This window comes from Chelonia mydas, chromosome 1, assembly GCF_015237465.2.
Source record: "Chelonia mydas isolate rCheMyd1 chromosome 1, rCheMyd1.pri.v2, whole genome shotgun sequence".
NCBI lineage: Eukaryota > Metazoa > Chordata > Testudines > Cheloniidae > Chelonia > Chelonia mydas.
In genome coordinates, this window is record NC_057849.1 from 3,195,386 (window position 1) to 3,208,542 (window position 13,157).

The 13,157-nt window shown below is 46.8% G+C and overlaps 1 protein-coding gene across 1 annotated transcript; it reads right to left on the minus strand.

Annotated features, from left to right (window-relative positions):
• Positions 1-1,897: 1,897 nt before the first annotated feature.
• Positions 1,898-12,946, minus strand: LOC102931802 (olfactory receptor 52K2). The gene is made up of 2 exons (XM_027832910.3): positions 12,783-12,946; positions 1,898-2,907 (listed from the first exon to the last, which is right to left on the minus strand). The coding sequence occupies exon 2, from the start codon at positions 2,837-2,839 to the stop codon at positions 1,898-1,900; it is 942 nt and encodes a 313-aa protein (XP_027688711.2). The 5' UTR covers positions 2,840-2,907; positions 12,783-12,946.
• Positions 12,947-13,157: the final 211 nt, after the last annotated feature.

Genomic DNA, 13,157 nt, shown 5'->3' on the forward strand with positions numbered 1-13,157 from the left:
GAAGCTCCTTCTGGCCTGGGAACCAAGGGAAGATTCTGAGGGGGAGAGAGGCACCCGGCTGGGAGTGAGAGGATGGGCGGCATGGGGAAAAGGGGCAGCCCGCTGGGCATGAGAGGGAAGGTGACGGGGGGGGGGGGGGGGGAGGAGCAGTGGGCTGGGTGTGAGAGGGAGCATGGCAGGAGGAAAGAGGGGCAGTCAGCTGGGCAGGGGGTAAAGGGATGTTATACAAATAAATTAAAAACCAGCAGGGTCTTATTAAAAGGATAAGGCAAAATACCACATTTATTGTGAATACAGAACAAATCATAGTAAGCAGTTAGTTATAGCTATAACATTCCATTCAATCTCATATTTATTCACACATTCATTCGTACAAACACACACACACAGGTTCTGCAAGGTTGTTATCATAGTTACCAGCCTTAGAGTTGCTCATGCCAAGCCACTGGCCAGGTGGCCTGGACATGAGGCAGGAGCAGGGCCTTGTCAGATGCTCATCTGATACTCCTGGAAGTTGGTTTGCAGAATAAGACCCCAAAGTTCTCACTTTCTAGAGTCTATTTTTATAGGAATTTCTTCCTATGCCAGTCTATGGGAATTGCTTCAACATGCTGTTGCTGAATCAATCAGCAGATGTCACATTCCTGACGGCTCCGTGCTGCTAGATGTTATCTTGTTCTTTGGTTCTCCCATTCTTGAGGCTGTTGGGTGGATTCCAGTCTGCCCTCCGGGGGTCCTCTGGTTATTTCCACTTGATGCCTTCTTCAGCCCATGGACACTGGATTCTTAGGCTGGCACCTCCCTGATCATTCAGTTATTATCCACACCAAGCATCCATCCACATACATCCTCTATCTCTGTTTTAATCACAATTGTTAATACAACAAAAGGGCGGGGAATCTCTGGGTGCTGTTTCTGTTGTTACAGAGTATTGCTTTGAGTCTCTCTCTGTGTGAATTGCTTTGAGAACAGACTCTGTCTTAGAATGTACTAACGCAATTAGCAGCTTGCAAGTTTCACACATAGGGGGAGAGAAACAGTACCAAAAACCAAGAGACCTCTTAATTAGTAATACCCTGGAATTTAAACTATGGGGAATCAAACTCATTTGTGATTTTAATACAGGACTTCTTTAATATGATCCAACAGGGACACCTGGCTGGGTGTGAGAGGGTGCGTGGTGGGTGGCAGAGGCATGAGAGGGTGGACATGAGAGGGTGCATGGCAAGGAAACAGGTAGTCGGCTGGGCATGAGTTTGCCATGTGGTAGATTGGGAGTCTGGTCTTGTGGTTCAGGCTCTGGACCAGGGCTCAGATCTGTGTTAAGTGGTTCAGGCCGGACTCTGGCATAATCCAATCTCCTCCGTTTGACAATGACCAGATCAGGTTCAAAGCCCCTGCATGGGGCAGCTGGTGGTAACCTACCCCCCAGGGGACTATTTCTCCTCATGCCCAATAGGGAGAGCTTGGCTGGCTTTCTCTTAGACTCCCTGTGTGATGTTGGGCAAGTCCTTGGGCTCTCTTGGCCTCATTCCCCACCTGTGATCTGGGGTGACCACAACCCTGCCTTGCCCACGGTTGGTCCGTCTTGTCTGTTTGGATTGAAGCCCATGGGGCAGGGATGGTCTCTAGCATTATGTCACAGAGCACCTCGTACAAGGAGGCCCTGATCTTGACTGGGCCAACAAAAATGACAAGTGATAACAATGTTCTGGAGCAGTGAAAAGTCGAAGCTCTGTTGTGCTGCAGACCCAGACAAGCCTGTTTATTAGCCCTGCTGCTCAGTAAGGCTGAGAAGGGGTTCCACAGTGGGGGGTGACTGAGCCGTCTGGATCCCCGACCCTGCTGGCCCTGGCACCGATCTTGCTCCCCAGCCGCTGACCCGTCCCGTGAGCCTTCAGGCTGATTTGATGCCCAAGATGTGGAGCGCCCTCTGCCTGATCCCAGGGGTCCTCACCCCATAGATGATGGGGTTCATCATGGGAGGGAAGAGCAGGTAAATGTTGGCGCTGAGGATGTGAACGTGGGGAGCCACGTGGCCGAAGCGGTGGGAGAGGAAGTTGAAGAGCGCGGGGATGTAAAACACCAGCATGACACAGACATGGGAACTGCAGGTGCCGAGGGACTTCTGCCGTGCCTTCTTGGAGGGGAATCTGAAGACGGCCCAGAGGATCAGGATGTAGGACAGGACAATGAGGATAAAATCTGATCCCGCGGCAAGAAACGCTACTGCTAGACTATAGGTACTCATGACCGTTGTGTCTGCACAGGCCAGTTTCACCATCGCCATGAACTCACAATAGGTGTGAGAAATGATTCTTGTCCTGCAGTACGGGAGTCGCTGAAGCAGGAATGGGTGTGGGCCTAATAACACGAATCCCCTCATCACAACGCCCAACCCTATCTTGGTTATGGCCCGATTGGTCAGGATGGCCGAGTGTCGCAGCGGGTTACAGATAGCAACGTAGCGATCAAAGGCCATGGCCAGCATGAACCCAGACTCCATGGTAGTAACTGAGTGAATCAAAAAAATCTGGGCCAGGCAACTGTTGATGTGAATAGCCTTGTCTCTGAACCAGAAAATGCAGAGGGTTTTGGGCAGGGTGGTGGTGGATACGACCAGGTCGGCAAGCGCCAGCATGGAAAGGAAAAGGTACATGGGCTCGTGGAGGCTCGGCTCGGTCTTGATAACAGCCAGGAGGAGGCCGTTCCCCAGGATGGACAGAATGTAGACGGAGCAGAAGGGGATGGAGATCCAGACGTGCGCTGCCTCCAGCCCTGGGATGCCGGAGAGGATGAAGGTGGAGGGGTTGGGCGTGGTCCAGTTGGAAGCTGCCATGGCGGGGTCGGTTGGGTACGTTCAGTTCCAGTTCCGTGGAACGGCACGGCTACTTCCTGTCCCTGTAACTAACGATTAAAAGAATCAGTAACCGTCTGATGGGAACCCAACAAGACGGCGTTTTTTCAGCATTAGTTCTTCACCCGTCCTGTGCTAATGCCACATGAAGAGCGAGTCACAAATAACCCATTCCTGGCTCCTGCACTGCAGCCATTCCACCCTCATTACAGAGACAATAAGCGGTAAGTGAGGGCTCTGTAGCAGTTCAAAGCTCTGTTTCTTTTTCTCTACACTCCTCTCATTAGATGCACTATGAACTGTCCATGAAAAACCTGCCTTAAAATAGATTCATCAGGCCCAGTCCTGAGCTGGCATAAATGGGCAGAGAGCTATTAGAGTTGTACACATGTACAGGAGCTGGATATCTGACCCATTGCGGGCAGCTGAAAGAAAGACCTGATTCAAACCATTTTTACAAATTGTGCACTGCCTCCTGAATACCTGCAGCAGGGGAGCGGAGGGAAAGTGATGTGAGCATTACCATTCACGTGGGTAAAGGATTTGGATGGCTCAGCCCTGATTCTTGTGGGACAGAGGCAGCCTCTGTCAGTCAAAGATGAGGTCTATTGGAATGGCATGGGGGATTGTAGATTGGCTCCCCCAAAGCTTTCTCCAGGGCTGTCAAGCCAGCATCAATTCTAGCAATAAATTCACATGAGAGGAGAAAACCCTTCAGCCGGACTGCTGCTGTTGTGCCTAAAGTCTCTTTTTTCAGGATTCACAGCTAGGGAAAACCTGCCATGATGGGATAGGAAGAGGCAGAGGGGGGGTAGACTCTAAGACCCAGGAGTGCCCCAAATTTTCGGGTGTCCTACACATATGCCTAAGGACGGCCCTGGTGCCAGGAGACACAGGGCTGAGCTCCTCATATTCCTGGGACAGATGTGGCCTTTTTCACAGCCCTGCCTTTTGGAGGAAGAACCCAGAAGGTTCATATCAGGCATTTGACCATGGAGCTCTCTGAGCCCAGGTATCCTATGGACATTGGATGGAGCTTAGGACACAAAGCACCCAAAGGATTGGGAATAAATGATTTCATGACGGGAACGCAGGGCACGCCTTTCCTACTTCTCCCCCAGTGATGTTCTCACGCTTCCGCCTAGGGCGTGCGGGTTTGTCTACACAGCAGCTGGAAACGTCGCTCCCAGCCCTGAGAGAGCCAGCATGCTAAACACAGCAGGGTAGCCATGGTTATGCAGGGGGCAGAATTCAAACCCAGGGGTACCCCTACCTGTGTATTTGGGAAGCTGGCCTGTCCCACTACTCACACCATGGCAGCTGTAGCTCACGAAAGCTTATGCTCAAATAAATTTGTTAGTCTCTAAGGTGCCCCAAGTACTCCTCTTCTTTTTGCAAATACAGACTAACACGGCTGCTACTCTGAAACCTACACTTCTATTTGTAGTGAGAGAGCTGGGTCAGAACTAGTGTGGGTGCGTCTGCCAAGCTGGGAATTACACCTACACATGTAGCCCGCCTTCCTCTAATGAACCCTTTTGGAGGGGAGGTGGGGGGTGAGGGGAACTTGGCTGCTGGTGGAGTCAGCACCTATGGCGGGCTGCAGGAAATAACTCCAAAGGCCGTGTGTTTGAGATCCCTGATCTAACTGCAGCGTACTAGTGGCTTCGTGCAAGCTAGGAGAACTTCGACCAGCTCCTGGCCTGGGTTTTCCGGGGTCACTGGATGCAAAGTAGAGGTTGGGGCTTGTGTATACATGGGGCTGTTCTGGTTTAACGTAGGGTGCAATTTTATACTCATTCAGTTAAATTGGTGCAAAAGACTTTGTGGACATTTTGATTTCAGACTAAGATTAGGGAGAAATTTAAACCAAAATAAAAGTGACCACACAAGGGTTTGCATCTGTTTAACTAAACTAGTTTCGTTGAAACTATAATGCATTACCAGTTGTTTATTCCCACACTGATGTTTACTTTGTCTAAGTCCAAGCCTTTCAGCTTTATCGTAGTGGGAGAGTGTCCATCCGGGGGGCGGGGGGGGGTCTATATGTTTCCCCAGGACATTGAATCCAGTAGTGATGTGAAGGGTATTGTTCACTCTTCATTTTGCAGTTATTTATGGGAAGTCTTCCCTCGCCTCAAATACAACAGCTTTTGGATTTATACATTTAAAGAAGCACACCTGGAGTTGCAATTCCAGCAAACGCACCACCCAGGAGTGCCTTATTTTTTAAAATTTTTGAACATTCACCACTTGATCTGAAACACAAAACAAATCTTTTATTTTATATAGCGGGAGGTTACATAATAATACAAACTAAACATATTAATTTGTACTTAGACCAGCTGGCTGAGCTTCCCCGCCTCCCCCCCACCTTTCTTGGGAATGGGTTCTTAATTATTTTTTATTGTGCTCCAAACGCCATTTTGGGGTCTAGCATATGCAGTAATTTTAATTTGTTTGGGGCTGATTAGGGTTTTCTTTTTTTTAGGTTTCAGAGTAACAGCCGTGTTAGTCTGTATTCGCAAAAAGAAAAGGAGTACTTGTGGCACCTTAGAGACTAACCAATACATTGGTTAGTCTCTAAGGTGCCACAAGTACTCCTTTTCTTCTTTTTTTTACTGTTTTATCTGTGAGGAGTGGAATCATTTTAGTGTTGATGGGGTTTTTTTGTACAAATTTCTAACTGATAAACAGTGGGACTTGCCTTATTGCAAATTTTTACAGGCCTGCCCAGACTGGACTTAGAGCATGGGTTGTTTTTTTTTAATTAGTCGCTACATAACCATATTCCCCATCTGCCACTCCTGGGTTTCTGCATTGGACCCATTTTTTATTTTTTCCCCCAATATTAACTCTAGGGCCCCAGCAACCTGCTTACGAGTACTCGTGACAACTTTTAACAGCCGCGGCATCCATTGGTCTGTAAGGACTTGAGGTTGCAGGTTATCGGGTGGTGTCCCATCTACCCACCTTTGTTCTGGAAGGAACACATCTCTTCCAGTCATTGCCTTGAATGCGGTAACTTCATGGGGGCCACAGCTGATGTCCCAGTCTTTACCCGGCAGGTTCACTACTTTCTTTAGAGCTGTTTTAAGAGTGTGGTTAATTTTTTTCTATTTGGCCTGAACTTTGAGAGTGCCCTGCTATGTGCAGTCTCTGCTTAATTTCTAATGCTTGACAAATTCCTTTGGTGATATTCCCAATGAAGGGAATTCCCCTTAATCTGAATTAATTTTGGGGGGGATTCCTCACCATGTTATTACCTACTTAATGAGCACCTGGGCTGTTATTTGGGCTGTATTATTTTCGGTTGTGATTGCTTCATTCCATTTATTAAATGGATCAACAATCACTAAACAATACAGATTAACCCTGGCCGTTCTTGGCAAAGGGCCAATGTAATCAATCTCTAAATGGGCCCAAGGTGCTTCAATCCTCTGGTTTCTTAGAGGTCCTTTGATTACTTTGGAATCAGCATTATTGGCTGCACAGGGCAGACAGTTATTTACAAACTGTCCCACATTACTGCTTACATTTGGCCACCAGCTGGTGGCTTGCAATCTAGCCAAGGTTGATTTTATTATTTTTTTACTTTCAAATGCCCCCCATGGGCTAAATAAATCATTCGTGTTCTTAATACTGTGGGTATCACCCAAACTACTCCTTCTTTCTTGCCAATCTTAGTGGCTAGAATTAATTTGGATTCATGTTGCCACACTTTCCATTCTCTGTATTGTTTTCTTGCTACGATCTGTGCTAGACGGGGATCCTGACTTTGAAGGGTGATTAAATCTATTTGTTTAGCATTTCCTTTCTCTCCTTCCCTTGCCCCTTGTTTTGCTTCCTGATCAGCCCGGTTATTCCATTTTTCTTCCTCAGATTTTTTTTAAGGAGCATTACCCTTTTTTTAGATGCGTTAGTGTATTCCATGCCTTTGCTAAAGACCACACGTACATTAACTTGTCAGCATGCTCTGTGGGCTTCCCATCTGCAGATTTCACGCCTTTTTTTTTTTTTTACTTGGGAACCCAGTGCACGAGGGCACGGGGGACCCAATCCGAATCAGTAAAACGGCCACCCTCTGAGTGGTGGGGGTATGTTCAAGGGCTACTGCGGTGGCCACAATCGCAGCTGCCTGGGCAGAGTGCAGCAGGCACTGTCCTCTAAATACCCCATTAGTAGGAAATTGTACAGCACCATATCCTGTGTATGGCTTCCCCTTTTCGTGAAAACAGGAGCCATATGCAAACCATATCACATTCACTTTGTCCTGTATTTCGTTTAACACAGCTCCTGCCTCAAAGGGTGAGGAGTCTAGGGGTACTGGCTCTGGTAAGGGACACTCATACTCCTCACCCTCTAACATGAGACCGTGAGTACTGGGGGACACCACTGGAGTGGGGGGTTATATTTACATTTGTATTTAACAAGGCTAGGGTCCACTTTTCTAGTCTGTGGATGGACACGTGGATATTCTTAATTTTTTTTAGGGAGCACATACTTTACTGGGGAGTGGGCAATTTTTAATAACACTGGGAACAATAAAACCGGATATTCTTAATGCTTCTAAGCCCAAACTAATGCTAAAAAGCTTTATTTTTTTTACATGGAGTACACCCACTTTCTATTTTATTTAAAATTTTGAAGGCATAAGCCACAGGACAGAGTCTTGTTCCATGATTCTGACTTAGCAGATCTTCTAATCCCTTTTCTGTAGTTGCCAGCTGTAACACAAATGGTTGTTCCACCTGAGGATATGCCAAAGATGGGGCCTCAACTAAAGCCTGCTTTAACTGGATCGTGGCTTCCTGCTGTGGGTGATCCCAGTTCCATTCATAGAATCATAGAATCATAGAATATCAGAGTTGGAAGGGACCTCTGGAGGTCATCTAGTCCAACCCCCTGCTCAAAGCACGACCAATCCCCAATTAAATCATCCCAGCCAGGGCTTGGTCAAGCCTGACCTTAAAAACTTTTAAGGAAGGGGATTCCACCACCTCCCTAGGTAACGCATTCCAGTGTTTCACCACCCTCCTAGTGAAAAAGTTTTTCCTAATATCCAACCTAAATCTTCCCCACTGCAACTTGAGACCATTACTCCTTGTCCTGTCATCTGCTATCACTGAGAACAGTCTAGATCCATCCTCCTTGGATCCACCTTTCAGGTAGTTGAAAGCAGCTATCAAATCCCCCCTCATTCTTCTCTTCTGTAGACTAAACAATCCCAGATCCCTCAGGCTCTCCTCATAAGTCATGTGTTCCAGCCCCCTAATCATTTTTGTTGCCCTTCGCTGGACTCTCTCCAATTTTTCCACATCCTTCTTGTAGTGTGGGGCCCAAAACTGGACACAGTATTCCAGACGAGGCCTCACCAATGTCGAATAGAGGGGAATGATCACGTCCCTCGATCTGCTGTTTAACAAATTAAATCACCCCCTTGTTTAACAAATTATGCAGTGGGGCTGCCTTTTATGACAATCCCTTTATAAAATTTCAGGAGAAATTTACCATTCCTGATCTGAAAGCTGTAACATCTGTGGGAGCTGGTAATTTAAGAATCAGCTCCACTCTCTGCTGATCAGAGGAACTTCCCTCCTGTCCCAAAGTCACCGCAAGGTAAGTCACTTGTTGGGAACACAACTGGGCTTTCTTTGGGCTTACTTTGAACCCAGTTTTCTGAATTTTTGGTAACACCCTATCCAGTACTTCCAATTTATTTTTTGGTCTGGGTGCAAATCAGAATGTCATCCACATAAGAAATCACACTTTCTCTTTTAGGCATTCCATTCTACATCTTAACTGCATGTGCATGGGAAATAATAGGGCTGTTAGTCCATCCCATTGGAGTTTTGGCAAAACATAACTGGTTTTTTTTAAGATAAAAGCAAATAATAGCTGTTCCCATGTAAAGGGATAGCAAAGAAAGCATTGGCTAGATCTAAAACTGAAAACCACTGACACACCCCCCCACACACACACTATGGAGGCCATCACCTCCCAATACTTAGCCACTATAGGGGCCATCGGGGGTGTAACCCAATTAAGGGGACGAAAATCAACTTCCAGCCTCCAAGTCTTTCCATTACGTTTTAGGACCGGCCAGAGAGCAGCATTATTGGGGCTTGACTGTTCCACTAAAACCCCTTGGCTTAAAGCCCATTAATTGTACTTTTAGTCTGGATTGTGCCTCTCTTGGAAACCTGTTTTGCTTCGGGGTGGGGGATCAGGGTCTGTAACTCGGATTTTTGCTTTACTTTGACCACATTTTATTTTGTTTTTGGCCCACACCTCCCGGTATTACTCTGCAATTGCCAGAACTTCTGGAGCCCATTTGGGCCCCTCCAATTCTTTAAATCCCTTAAGGGCTAATATCCAGTAGCTTGCTGAAATCTTTACTGATTCCCAGGATGTGCCAAGAAGTGTTTCCCACAGAACCCTGTTAGCAAAATCAACTAAGATGTTTAGTTCTCTTACGATATCAGTTCCTAAAATCCCTTCTTCTCCCAGATCCATTAAGTCAAATTACCCCTTGTTATTTTATTCAATATAAAATACTTTTGCAAAAGGGAACAACACTCTGCACCTCATTAAATCCCTGTAAGGTCTTAACTCCAGCAGGAGGGCCAGACAGGTTCTTATTCTGGTTACTAGTCAGGGAGTAAGTGGCACCTGTATCTAGCAGCAGATTTTGTCCGCACGCCCCACCTTCAAACTCCACATGAACCATGAAGCTTCCCCACCCATCGGTGTCCAAATGTGCCATTACTGGGGGAGCTGGGGGTGCCCGGCCTCCCTACAGGGAGGCAACTGGCAGTGGCGATGGTAGCAGGGGTGCACTCGGGGATTTCCCTTCATGCTCAGCCAGCTTTAACAACAAGTCAGAAGTGGGCAGTCTATTTTTTGGCTCATACCTTAGGAGCCGTCTTTACATTGTCAGTTGCCAGGGATTAGGAGACTTGGTTTGACCCTTTAAGAGGTTTTATTTATTTATTTACTTATTTTTGTTCCTTTTTGGCCTCCTTGGGGCCAGCATCTGGGACAGTAACTGCAGCCAACTTGTCAACTTTCTTTTTAGGAGGGTAAATTTCTTTCTGGACCTGCAAAAAGAAAAGGAGTGCTTGTGGCACCTTAGAGACTAACCAATTTATTTGAGCATAAGCTTTCGTGAGCTACAGCTCACTTCATCTGATGAAGTGAGCTGTAGCTCACGAAAGCTTATGCTCAAATAAATTGGTTAGTCTCTAAGGTGCCACAAGTACTCCTTTTCTTTTTGCGAATACAGACTAACACGGCTATTACTCTGAAACCTTTCTGGACCTGATAGGCTTCCTTAGCCTTTGCTTCAATGGCTCTTAAAAGAACCTCCTCTGGGAAATTGCCAGCCAGGGCCATTTGAATCATGTGGATAAAGCATTGACTTAAAGCCTGTTTAAATTCATGTGACTCATATACAGGATGCTGAAGAATAGTTAACCCAGGGTTCTTAAATGCTAATTTCTTCTTAGCCACATAGCTTTCTGGTTTCCCCCCCTTTGTTGCTTCTCCTGATGGAATATTACCACAAGACTTTCCCCTGGGGAAAGTGCCTCTAACACTTCCCCTTGTAAGTAAATATGGTTTTGGGCATCATTATTTTCAGGAGGTGTCCGTACCTGGGTGCTGTAAGAAAGCCCTACAAAATCCTCAGGGGTTATACATTCACTTACCAAAGCAGCCACATCTGTTGGGGTAAGTCCAGGGGTGCCAGCTACCCTGGCCAGGCACCCCAAGGCTGTGCTCTGATGTAACAGACCAGATCATTTCCCTGCAGCTCTAACCTGATCAGGGAGAAAGGGTCTAACTTCCCCCTGCTTTTCTGTTCCTCCCCCCTCTGACCACCCTGTTTCCATACTGAGGTGGTCAATATGGAAGCCATGGGCTGGGGCTTCTGCAGCTTTTCCAGTGTTCCAAGCAGGGGACCGTAAGGGGATTGCTTAGAAGTGCCCAAGGGAAAAGGAAGATCATGGGGATCACTTTTCTCGTTATCATAATGAGAAGGACACAAGTCGATATCCTCATCTGACCCCGCGCCCCCTTCCCAGGCTGTGACTACCTCGAATCACAGCCACTCTTCCCTTCTGCTCTCCCAACATAGTGCTAAGAGCACAAATTTGCCTCTTACATTCCCATGGTCAGCCTGAGCTCTACTATGGGATTCCTGTATTAAGGCTCTGACAGCCGATTCACTCTCCGTTTTCTGCTGTCTTAACAGGGACACTTCCTGCTCCAGCCTGGTGGGTTTTTTTTTACTATTACACACTTGCTTCTGCATAGCTACCAGCTGTGCTGCCTGTGTGAGAGGGGGGTGGTTCGGAGGGTTTCGGAATTTGCCGAGAAATTAGTTATATATATTTTTTTCTTATTTCTTTTTCTTTTAACCCTTAAATATTCTAACTCCTGGCTGAATGTTGTTGTGCCATCCATAGCCCCTGTAATGCAGCTTTTTTTCTTTTCTTTAACATTAGGATCCCCCCCTTTTCCTGTACCAGCCCAGGCTTCCCATGGTTTACAGAGCTGCAAGAACTCTCCAGGGCCACTAAATGCTGGAGCCTTCCAAGGGCTGTTCCCACGTTTTTTTTCTGTATAAAATTTGCCAAGCTGTTATTCAAAGCTATTTCTAGTTTCTTTTTTTCAGACGTTTCCTGTCCTTCTGACATCTCTTTTTTACTTAATCAGACTTTTCAGCCTGAGCCTGTAAACCAACAATGGAGTGTGACCGCAAATCAACACACAAGCCTTGGTGTGAAGAATTACAGGTTGCTACCCAGTTCCACTGCCCCCCTCACCTATTGCAAATAACACAAACACACCACGTGCATTAATCGTTCCTCTCCTTACACCACTCCTGGCTCGGCTCGCCAGTATCTGTTGCCGGGGGTTGTCAGAACCCCCAAGAGGGGCAATTTAACTATTTCACTTCAGGCAGTGTAAGAAGTAAACCAAGAGGAACTTACTGATTCTGTCTGATCAAGGAGTAACGCAAGTGAACATGCTCTTGTCTATCACTGCGGTATACTAGATTTAAGCACACTCAGAAATAAGCAACAGGTTAAGAACATCCCAGATATTTACCTATATTCTGAGACTGTATTGAGTAATCAATGAAAGGTCAGTGCTGGCCAAACACCTCCCTGCCGGGGAGTAAAGGTGTCAGGAAAACGTCTATTCAGGACAGCCACCGAGGACTGCTCCCAAGTACGCTTTATTATTTAAACTTTTCATAACGAACTTCTATAAAACATATAAGTCACAATGACCCCTATTAAGTTGTTATCTTTTTTAACGTTTAATAGACTTTTATTTTTAGAGGTGTCTAGACTTATGGCTGTTTATTTACATATATTTTTTTTTATTTGTAGTTATTCACTTTTCTTATACTAATTAGCAAAACTACCAGTGCTTATGACCTTGCTCCTGAAAGCCCATCTCCAAATTAACCATTAACTACGTGGTGTTCTATTTTATCAATTCATTCTGGAGGAATGCACATAATATGGTTGCAATTAGCTTGATCGTATTCTGGGATATATACGCCGCTTATATACAGGGCCACCACTGTGTGGGAGAGGGGAATTCACGCTGAATTCACATTTCCCAGCCAAGCCCCACTGAATAACCCTGCCCCTGCTGGGCAGTTAAAGGGGGATAAAGCTAAGAGGGTCACCCAGGCTAAGCACCTTTCCTGCAGAGTAATCTTCCAGACAAGCGGCTCTCAGAGCTCTCCCCCCAGACCCTCAGCCTGCCCCTATCTGAGCTTCCCTGGCCTGGCGCAATCTGCAGGAGGCACCCTCACCTGTCTCAGTGCTGTGCTTTCTCTGGGCTATTATTTGGGGCAGGTGCTGCTAACCAGGGCCATTTCTGGGCTCCAGAGCTCTGCACTCACCCAGCTCCTGCTCAGCAGAGGGGCTGCCCTGGGCAGCGGGAGGTGTCCAGAGAGTCTCTGTGAAGTGCCGGAGGAGCGCTGGGCAGGGAGGTTTATAGCCATTGCTGGGGGATCCCAGCAGAATTCTGACTCACCTCAGCAGCTGCAGCTCAGCAGAGAGTCTGAGACTGAGGAAACAGTCCCCTGCTCCCCCCTGCTTGTGCATACGGCACCCCGAGGGGGCTGGGCAGGTCGATGCACCAGGAACAAGTAGAAACATAGGGGGAAGCTCATTATTATCAAACAAATTAAAAGCCATGCAGGGTTTGCCAAGGCTCACGAACTCTAGGAGCCCGTTCAAGTGCTGTACGTTCCTGGAGTCATTCATAGATCCGG

Bases quoted from the DNA above. Each gene is read 5' to 3' on its own strand.
- LOC102931802 (XM_027832910.3), bottom strand. From the start codon at position 2,839: ATGGCAGCTTCCAACTGGACCACGCCCAACCCCTCCACCTTCATCCTC.